The 11,253-nt window shown below is 44.2% G+C and overlaps 1 protein-coding gene across 1 annotated transcript; it reads left to right on the forward strand.

The window, feature by feature from the left end:
* Nucleotides 1-11,238, forward strand: LOC119214389 (transmembrane protein 26-like). The gene is made up of 6 exons (XM_037466140.2): nt 1-191; nt 633-729; nt 895-965; nt 1,748-1,963; nt 2,207-2,286; nt 9,705-11,238. Exons 1-6 carry the CDS (start codon nt 1-3, stop codon nt 9,983-9,985), a joined length of 936 nt encoding a protein of 311 aa, XP_037322037.2. The 3' UTR covers nt 9,986-11,238.
* The last annotated feature ends 15 nt before the right edge of the window (nt 11,239-11,253 follow it).

The raw sequence follows: 11,253 nt of genomic DNA on the forward strand, positions 1-11,253 counted from the left end.
ATGTGCATATTCAAGTTTATCAGTGCGATCACAACTCGCGCGCTCTTCATCTTCGTGTCTCTGATGGGCATCTGGAGGGTGGTGTGGGTGAAGCACGACCACATCTACTGGCTCCTCACTGTCCTCTTTCTGCCGCTTGTCGTTGAAATGATAATCACACTGAAGAGTCGCAAGGGACAAGATTATAAATGGTAAGACCAGGTGCATGCTGTTGACTGTTTTTTTTAATGAAATTGATTTTATGCTAACGGTGCAAACTTGGAACATTTATTTTATTGTCTATGCAAAAACTTTGAAGTTTTGAAGATATTTCCCTTGCTGAATACATAAGGAGTATAATGCATGCATATGTTTGGGCTTATGTGATGGTCCCCGTTTTTATCCCTCCCCCCTGCCTGTCACCTGGTTGGGACTGTGAGGATGGAGTGGCCCCCCTTAACATACCTTAACAGCCTCCTTCATGGTTCACATTTCATCTGCAGAAATTATTTGTTGTAAAATTGTACGGTCAGCTTCAGTGTGTAAGATTCTAATTATTTGTAAATAGAAATAATCCACCCATGATTTACTTTCCAATGCTCAGAGATGTTTTTATGAATTTGTCTTAATGAGGACCTCGGGTTGTCTTGCAGGTTTTCTCCTGCTATCTTTCTATTTCTCATCAGTATTATTCCCTCCATTTGGATCCTGGAGCTCCACCAACAGCATGAAAAAGTCAGCATTGCCCAGGTACTCCACGCCAGACACATATGTTTAGAAAAACATACAAAAAAGTTCTAATGCCTTCTAAACATGTAATGAAATGACAGTTATCAGTGGGTTTAACTAAACATTTTTTTTATAGAGAAATGTTATGTGCTCTGTTTGTGAAAAGCATCTCTCAACTGTTTTCAGTGCAAAAAGCCTGACTTGTGGAAGAATCCTTTAGAGGAGATGTTTGGCAACAAGACCTGGGGAAACATCACATCCCAGGAAGACGAGGAGGTAAGTTAGGACAATATGTAGTGAAGAGCTCCGACATGATGCAACTAATACCTCAACCTGGAAAGCTGTCCAATCTTAAGAATGCTGCTTGTTGTTCTAATTTACTAACCCTCTGTTACAGTCACTTGATTTTAGTTTTCCACAAAATATATAAGTGTTTCTGTTTTGTTTTAAGCATATCTAAAGAGCCTATAATAATGTATCTTCCCCTTTTACTGAAAATCCCCTTTTCATTGACAAAGAGTAAAATCCTGTGTTTGTGTGATCCTAAATGTGGTGACAAAGAGCACAGAGTTACTAAGTGTTCTTTGATGTGAGTTACTCTCTAGGAGTGGGGACTCGGTCGGATTTCACATATTGCCAGTTAGAAGGAAATGCAAAAGAGATAAAAGCCTGATTCCGTCCCACAGTCACATCATTCAGAAAGACTCCACTGATGGGAGAAAAAAAAGGATCCTCATATAAACACAGGCCTGGATTCTGGGAAGAGCCGCCCGCCCTCTCAGTGTTATCTGGTAGTGATTTAGAGCCAAGGTCGATAAAACAGTCAAATAATTGTGTTAATTAGAACAAGTCATTTAATCTGTTCAAACATTGTCCTCTTTTGCTTTTGAGCTGAAAATGTATTAATGTTTTAAAACTAAAAGATGAATATGAATATCAAACAAACAAATTTTCAAGAGAAGGATTTCAGTCCTCATGTGATTTAACAGCAGGGGAGCATTTAATTTGAAACAGAATACTTCTAATTCTGACAAAAACATAACAAAATCTCTCCCCTCCAGGCGTCTAAAACCTGTCCCTACAACTGGATCCTAGTTCTTCATCAGAGCGCACTCCTCCTCCTCATTGTGGGGAGATGGCTCCTCCCGTTGGGAGGCGGAGTCACGCGTGATGAGCTGTCGCAGCTTCTCATAATTTCTGTTGGCACCGCAGCAGACATCCTCGAGTTTACCAGTGAGACGCTGTCGGATGTCAAGTGGGTGGCTAATAATGCATTGCACATGAGCATGTTCACACTGTCATGTATAAACCATCGACACAAAGGTGGGGAACACAAACACGTTCAAGGCGAGCTAAACATAATCTGTGTTCCCAAATCAGGACATTACATCATTGCATTTAGTGGTAAAAAGTTGCTTCACCACTGCCATTTGTAGAAACTTACAGACTTTGACTATATATTCTGAGCTTCTATCGTTCTATTCTGTGTCTTTTCCAGAGACAACAATCATCAGCTGGTCTACATCATCTTAGCCGTATGGACTTGGAGCATGCTGCAATTCCCCCTAAATGTGGCCGGTCAGTCGAATAACGTTAGCGCTTACTGAGCAGTTACAGCATGGACTGCTGTGTATAACTTCCCATAACCTCCCACACAAAGTGTGGAACAATCAAAAGGCTGTGTTCAGTCACCAGCGTCCAGGCTAGAGCTCTAGCAGATCTGGGGACAGCAGTTTTGTCCATTTTTGTCAAATCATTAACCCATAAAATGTGTTATCACTTTGCAAGCCATAGAAATGTCCCTACTTTCATAGATAAAGTTCTAAGGCTCACCACAAAACAGGAAGGGTGTATTAAATAAGCTCATTTATATGTTTTCAGTCTTTGGAGGGAAATCCACTCTGACAAAGTCTCCAGATCTGAACTTAAGATAAGAGGAGTTAGCTGTAATCAAGCAACGCCTGTGTTACACTCCCTGGTGGCTCGACCTGGAGCGCAACATAAGGGCAACAGGTCAAGGCAAGTGAGGCGTTAGCCACACAAAATCCAACACACAAAACGTAACAAAAAGGTATTTATTGTTCAAAAAAAATGACACAGGGATCAACAAGGACTGTCAGTGGCACCAAAGAAAAGAACATAAACAAACCCCGCCCCCATTGACCGGTGCTTAGCACCCAAAAATACAGTGGGTGGTGCTCACTCTAGCCTAGGGTACTAACAATAGGTACACCTACGTGTATGCAATATGTAAACCCCGGAGTATCTTACCTGTCCTCATTGACCCTGTGCGCACAACCAAAACATATCACAAAACACCAGTAGGCTGTTACCAATTCAATTCCAACACAAGACAGAGCTCTTCACAACACGGGCCCAGCTCAACACAAAAAAACCTCCCCTCCACTGAAAACAAACAGACTATATAAAGGGAATGGTTGATGGGAGATCTGGAACAGGTGTGGTGATTGGATGAGGGGAACCAGGTGTGCACATCTGTGAAGTGAGAGAATGGAAACAGAAGGGGGAGACAAAAACAACACAAACCAACAACACAAAATCTGTAGACCTATCCCCATAGAGCACTGTACGTAACACTCCCCCCCATAAAGAGTCAGCCCATGGCTGACGATACATCAGATCATGGGGTTAACCAAGTTTAAACAGTCAAATCCAGAAAAAAAAAATAAAGACCAAAAACTTAGCGACCACTAACCAACAATGGTTACACCCGGGACAGAGCGTCTGCGAACACATTTTCAGTGCCCTTTTTGTGGTGGATCACCAGGTTGTAATTGGTGATAATCAAGGACCAACGCATTAGTCGTTGGTTGTGATTGTGCATGCGATGCAGAAACACCAGCGGATTGTGGTCTGTGTAAACCATCACAGGCTCCGCACTAGACCCAATATAAACCTCAAAAAATTGGAGCGCGAGCAGCAAAGCCAACGTCTCCTGTTCTATGGTCGAGTAGCGCATTTGGCTACTATTGAATTTCTTTGAAAAGAATCCCACAGGGTGGACCAAACCCTCAGAATCCATCTGAGTTAGAACTGCACCAGCACCAATAGAGCTTGCATCGACTTCAATGGAAAAAGGTTTATTGAAATCAGGAGCACTTAGTACCGGGGCATTACATAATAGCGCTTTACAGCATTCAAAAGCGATTTGACACCTATCTGACCAGACAAATTTTACCAATGGACTGATCAAGTCAGTCATCGGGGCTGCAACGGTAGAGAAGTTCCTACAGAACCCTCTGTAGTAACCAGTCATTCCGAGGAATCGGCGTAATTCCCGCCGAGTGGTGGGTACTGGAAAAGATTTGATGGCTGCGATCTTTGCCTCCAAGGGTCGCACTTGGCCTCCGCCCACCTGTTTACCCAAGTAGGTCACAGTCGCCTTTCCAAACTCACATTTTGCAAGGTTTAGTGTCAGAGATGCATCAGCTAGTCGCTGAAACACAGTTCTTAGAGTGTCCACATGAGCAGTCCACTCTGACGAGTGTATTACCACATCATCCAAATATGCAGTACAGTTAGGCACACCACTGAAAACACTACTCACCAACCTCTGGAAAGTGGCCGGAGCGTTTCTCATCCCGAAAGCCATCACGGAATATTGTGCAAAATTATCAGGAGTTGCAAAAGCACTGATGGCAGAAGCCCTTGGTGAAAGGGGAACTTGCCAATAACCTTTCAATAGATCCAACTTTGTGACATAGCGAGCAGATCCTATGGTATCCACGCAATCATCTACGCGGGGCATAGGAAATGAGTCAGGCACCGTTACATGGTTTACCTTACGATAATCTGTGCAGAATCGGACAGTGCCGTCAGGCTTTGGAACCAATAAGCACGGAGAACTCCATGGACTGGAGCTGGGTCGTGCCAAGTTATTCTCCAGTAAATAATCAACCTCTTTTTTCATCAGAGATCTGTTGTATGCATTTACTCTGTACGGGTGCTGTTTAATAGGTCTGGACTCACCTACATCGATGTCGTGCTCTAGCACCGTAGTGCGGGTAGGCACATCTCCAAACAGACAGGGGAACTCTGAGATAAGGCAGAGTAGGTCAGCTTCCTGCTCCCTGCTTAAATGACACATTAAGGATGGAAGTTTCAACAACATTTCTGAGTTTGACAACCGAGGGGTCTGTTGCTGAGCATTGCGCAAACTCAGTCCATCCTCGTCACTCTCGGCGTTAGGACTCACAGCTGACACTGCAACAGTGGCTACAAGAGGTACACTGCGAGTCTCAGGCTGGACATCGCCTCTAGTGTAATACTTTTTCAACATGTTTATATGACAAACTCTGGTTTTCCGCCTTCTATCAGGAGTCCTGACAACGTAGTCAGTATCACTCAACCTCCTGTCAATAGTATAAGGTCCAGAAAATCGAGCACTCATTGAAGTACCTGGAATAGGCAGCAACACTAAAACCAAGTCACCTGTTTGAAGAGAACGTGGAAGTGCTTTTTTATCAAACTGCCGCTTCATACCCTGCTGTGCAACAGAGAGACTTTCCTTAGCGATACTGCAAGCCTCGTGCAGTCGTTCTCTGAAGCGACTTACGTAGGTCAGCACGTTTCGCTGGGTGGGCGAACTCTCTCCTGTTAGCTGATCCTTTAACACTCTTAAAGGTCCTCTAACTGTGTGGCCAAATACCAGCTCTGCTGGACTAAAACCTAGTGACTCTTGCACTATTTCCCGAACTGCAAATAAAGCCAAGGGGACTCCATCATCCCATTCCCTACCGCTGTCCATGATATATTTGCGCAACACTGACTTAAACGTCTGATGCCATCTTTCGAGTGCCCCCTGCGACTCCGGGTGATAAGCACTCGAGATTCTGTGTGATATCGACAGTGATGTTAACACCTGCTCAAAAATACCCGAAAGGAAGTTGGTACCTTGATCGGTTTGCACGATCTTAGGGAGGCCGAAAGTAGAAAAGAACTTGATTAGGGCCCTAATTACTGCCTTAGCGGTTATACTCCTAAGAGGGATAGCTTCAGGGTACCGGGTAGCTACACACATTATAGTTAATAGGAACTGGTTACCAGATTTCGTTTTTGGCAGGGGGCCAACACAATCCACCAATACATGCTCAAACGGTTCCCCTATAGCCGGAACTGGGTGAAGAGGCGCAGGCTTAATAACCTGATTAGGCTTCCCCGTGACCTGACATACATGGCATGTACGGCAAAACAAGGACACATCTCTCTTCAAACCTGGCCAGAAGAATTGTCGCAGCACTCGGTCATAGGTCTTCGTAATACCTAGATGACCAGACCAGAGATGTTCATGAGCCAGAGATAAAACGGACTGTCGGTACTGTGTAGGAACAACAATTTGGCTGACATAACTCCACTCGTTATCCAAATCCGCGCGAGATTTCCATCTCCGCATCAGAAGATCATTTTCCATAAAATAAGCTATTTCTTTATTTTTAGCGCTCTCTGGAGCAAGAGCCGCAGCAAAACACTTTGCTAAAGAAATGTCCTCCTTCTGAGCAGCAATTAGATTACTTCGAACCATGGGCAACCTAGTTGTCTCTTTGGTGGACCGATCACACTGAACCTTAGGCTGGACACTCGGCTCAGCAGTAGACTGAGGAAACACAGGGGAAACAGTCTGGCCATTCAACTCAGTCGCGAACAGAGTATCTGACAAAACAACTGCTTCACCCAAGCTACGTGCTTGAGCACGGGTGACCACACACACAGGGAACACTTCAGGGAAGTCCTGAGCCAACACATCAGGCTGCAAGATCTCAGGTCGTTCTAGAATTTCTAAAACTGGCATAACTTTACCACCAGCGATGTCATTCCCTAGCAGAAATGTGATGCCTCTAACGGGCAAAGACGGGCGCACCCCCACTTTAAACACTCCATTTGCTAGGTCGCAGGCTAAATGTATCTCATGGAGAGGGACAGACACAAACCCCATTTCAATGCCTTGCACAAGCACACTAGAGCCACTTAAAGTGTCATCACAAAAAGGTAACACGTCTGACAATATGAAAGACTGAGCGGCGCCCGTATCTCTAAGTATGCGCACTGGACACTGGTTCAACGAATTTGCACTGAGGGAAACCAGGCCGTCCAATATAAATGGTTCATAACAAGGTTCCAGAGTATCACCCTCCATCTCCGGGGCCAGTGACACTGGAGCCACCAACGCACGCACTAAACCAACCTCTTTTGGTCGTTTGCTTGGCTGTGACAGCTTGCGTTTTAGCATAAAACAATCGTTCTTTATGTGACCTGTTTGGTGACAGTAGAAACACTCTCGTTCCTCAGTAGAGCGGAGTGGCGATGACGGACTAGACTGCATTCTAGCCGAGGCAGAAGGAGTAAAAGACCTACTCTCATATCTGAGAGTTCCAAACGTTTGTTTGTGTGATAACGCAAACTCATCAGCAAGCACCGCAGCCTGCGCTAATGTCTCCACCTTTTGCTCATTGAGATAGGTCACAATTCGATCAGACAGACTATTTTTGAATTCTTCGATGAGAACTAATTGCGACAGAGTGTCAAAACTAGTCACGTTGCTCGCCTTGCACCATCTATTAAACAGAGTCTCCTTCTCGCGGGCGAACTCAACAAATGTTTTGCTAGACAATTTTTTTAATGTTCTGAACTTTTGTCGATATGCTTCAGGCACTAGTTCGTAGGCACGAAGCACAGCAGCCTTAATTGTTTCATAACACAAACTATCTTCCAGAGATAGTGCAGCTAAAATCTCCTGTGCCTTCCCTGTCAGCTTACACTGAAGCAGTATTGACCAGACCTCTTTTGGCCATTCCAGTGAGGTAGCTACTCGCTCAAAAGCAGTAAAATAAGAGTCTACTTCCGCCTCGCGAAATTGAGGGACCAACACAATATTTCTACTCACCTCAAAACCTCTTGTAGGCGCGGAGGGATCCAGGTGTATAGACCTATTAGGGCTAGGAGATTGAGATATACTCAAAGCAGCAGCAGCAGCTTCTAGTTCTAGGCGCTTTAACTTCACCTCTTTCTCTGCTGCTATTTCTAATGCCATTCTTTCTGCCTCAATTCCTAACTCCATTTTCCGAATAGCCAACCTGTGACTATATTCTGCGTCGCGCTCTTTCTCCTGCGCCTCAAATTGTAAACGTGCTAGGCGTAACTTATGGCGGGCCTCATCGCTTACTTTAGGAGAGGAAAACGGAGAAAATCGGGGCACCGTACGAGGAGGCTTCAGATCTAACTCAGGGGCCGCATCTAAAGGAACGGGCTTATCAGCAACCAGCCCTCCATCAACTACCTCTTCCTCACAACTGTCCTCTGCGCTAGAAGACAAGGTTTGTGGAATAGCGACCTCATTAGCAGTCGCACTGCTGTCCGTAACAAGCACTTTTTTGCTTACCAACATATTTACCACCGCTTCCTTTAATTCTGCTTTTAGCAGAACTGGTGAAAATGCACATTCAAAATGTGCCGCAATGGCATACAAATCCTTTTTTGTGCAGTGATTAATCTGCTCCACAGAAGGATCATCAAGAAAATCCTGAAGATCAAACATGCTCATGTTGTCTCAAACTAACCAATACCACCAGCCTACTCAACGTGTGTACTGCACACCAACACTCATCCAACCTGTTGCTTATAAAGGATCAAATATCCCGGACGAGCCCCCATTTTATGTTACACTCCCTGGTGGCTCGACCTGGAGCGCAACATAAGGGCAACAGGTCAAGGCAAGTGAGGCGTTAGCCACACAAAATCCAACACACAAAACGTAACAAAAAGGTATTTATTGTTCAAAAAAAATGACACAGGGATCAACAAGGACTGTCAGTGGCACCAAAGAAAAGAACATAAACAAACCCCGCCCCCATTGACCGGTGCTTAGCACCCAAAAATACAGTGGGTGGTGCTCACTCTAGCCTAGGGTACTAACAATAGGTACACCTACGTGTATGCAATATGTAAACCCCGGAGTATCTTACCTGTCCTCATTGACCCTGTGCGCACAACCAAAACATATCACAAAACACCAGTAGGCTGTTACCAATTCAATTCCAACACAAGACAGAGCTCTTCACAACACGGGCCCAGCTCAACACAAAAAAACCTCCCCTCCACTGAAAACAAACAGACTATATAAAGGGAATGGTTGATGGGAGATCTGGAACAGGTGTGGTGATTGGATGAGGGGAACCAGGTGTGCACATCTGTGAAGTGAGAGAATGGAAACAGAAGGGGGAGACAAAAACAACACAAACCAACAACACAAAATCTGTAGACCTATCCCCATAGAGCACTGTACGTAACACCTGACTTGCAGATGTCTTTTGGTGAGGATGTAAATCCAGCTTCTTAAATCTGAACAAAGGATTGTGTTTTCTGAAACACAAAGAAAGAACATTATAATAATGTGATTAAAAAGGCGTTACTTTGTTTTCGGAACTGACAACCTCAGCAATGATCTCAATCATTTATAATCCAACATGAAAACATTTAGCAATAGATGTTTCAGAATCTTATTTGTAATACTTTCTGGTGTAACTTAAATGACATAAAGCCTTTAGAGCACTAAGGGCCTCATGTACTAATGCTTTTGCGCCCACTTCAAGCATATTTGTTTTGCGATGTGCACGTAAAAGCATGGTACGTACCAACAAGCCGCATTGAGGTGAAAGCGCAGACTCCCTGTCGCGGGAACTGAAAGGGGCAAATGGCACGGGCGGCTTCTGTGCATACGGTTGAATACATGATTAGGCACACCTTACGCATCCTCTCCTTCTCTTTGTAGAAAAATCCCACTTTCCCCTTGACCCTCCCGTGAATGTATGTGCATGACACAATTTTCCATCTCCGCGACAGGAAGTCTGCGCTTTTAAGCGCACATCGCGAAACAAATACGTGGGCGCGAAAGCGTTAGTGCACAAATGTTGACAGACAGATGCAAAATGAAATATACTGAAGTCCTGTATTTTTTTTGTGTCTCCTTGTTTTTTAAAAAGCATTGAACTCCAAGCCAGACAGTGATGGGAAGGAGGGGCCCAGCGAGGTCTCCCTCTGTGCGAACATCTGGAGCATCCTGGTGGCCTTGTTCATCCAAGACGTGCCTTTCCTGGTGGTCAGGCTCACCGTCATGACCTACTTTCACGTCTTCCATCAAATGCTAGTGTTCTTCACCATCAAGAACTCTCTGGTGGTCACACTGAACTTGTACCGGCTGGTTGTCTTATGCATGGACTCGCGCAGAAGAGCCCGCCGCGGCAGCGCCATCCCGAGTGTTTGACCATCTTCTCACAGGGGAATGATGGCGATGGAGAGCACAAGTGTACATTTACATCCGAGTTTGTAACTGCCGTCTCTTGTAAGTATGTGTACATGAGCATGTTGGGCTAAAACCTGGTTTAAGTTGTGTAAAAGAAAGGCCTCAGAAAAACAGGAAAATGGTAAAGTCATGTCAGATTTATTTAATAAATCACTCAATAGCACAAATCATAAACCTCCCTCGAGGGGCTTTACACTCTAACGGCAACATAGGACACATTCTATCCTCTTTAACCCTATTGTTTTTTTAAACCTGTTGAAAAAAACTGTGGGGGTCCAAGTCAATAAAATATCAGATGTGCACATTTCTTAGCCTTCTCAGCACAATAACATCAACAGATGTTAAAGCACCACTTGTGCCTCACCTACAGTAAAGTGAAGCCAGGCTGCTGTTTCAGTAAGGACAGAATTTAAACAGTGTGATGTACAGCGTTGTGTTGAGCAGAAGAAAGTCAAAAAGATATACTAGAAGACATAAAGCCACAGGCCCAATCCCAATTAAGGGTTGTTGCACTGTTAGCCTGCTTTAACTGAGGGATGTATCTCTGTGGCATACAAGAAACTGCTGTTTGTGTCGTTATGCATGTTATAGTCATTGTTCTATGTTAATGTGCTTGTCCTTATTCACCCCAAATAAAGCAACCCATACCATTATCTGCTTTCTTTAATTTATTTCTCATTATTTCAAAAATATGCTCTTGGAATATTACTTTTACAATAGTGCTGTATTGGCCATGTCAAAAGCAGTGCAACGAAACGTCTTGCGGTAAGGTCCCTGGTCCAGAGCTTGTGCAGAGCTTTATGCACAATTATATGCAATTAGCTACTCTTTCTGTCTCTGTCAATTGCATTTACTTTCATACAGAAGCAGCTTTATACACTTATAACACCTGAAGATGTGGTACATATACATGCAGTCTTGATTCAGGTGTTCACAAGGGTCATTTACATTTTAAACAATAGTAAAACTAGTTCTTTAATTAAGTAAATTGTAGCAAATCGTAGTCAACAAAATTGTGAGTACATGACATTTCTGAGTGGCTTCGTAACTGCAGCCGCTGGTGAGCAAAAATTTTGAATGTCAAGCACTGGACTTTATGGTCAAACGACAAAAGGGCAATTGTACTCCACAACATACCTATGAGTCAGAGTGCGCTGGCCCGACACCTCGTGGCCTACTGAGGTACTGCACCATCTCGCCCCACTTTCTCGCTCCTCTTCTACTGCTGC

This window comes from Pungitius pungitius, chromosome 13 (genome assembly GCF_949316345.1).
Source record: "Pungitius pungitius chromosome 13, fPunPun2.1, whole genome shotgun sequence".
NCBI classification, from domain to species: Eukaryota; Metazoa; Chordata; class Actinopteri; order Perciformes; family Gasterosteidae; genus Pungitius; species Pungitius pungitius.

Bases quoted from the DNA above. Each gene is read 5' to 3' on its own strand.
- LOC119214389 (XM_037466140.2), top strand. From the start codon at position 1: ATGTGCATATTCAAGTTTATCAGTGCGATCACAACTCGCGCGCTCTTC. The intron at 192-632 runs GTAAGACCAGGT...GTTGTCTTGCAG, and splicing joins AAGGGACAAGATTATAAATG to GTTTTCTCCTGCTATCTTTC. The intron at 2,287-9,704 runs GTCAGTCGAATA...TTTTTTAAAAAG, and splicing joins ATTCCCCCTAAATGTGGCCG to CATTGAACTCCAAGCCAGAC.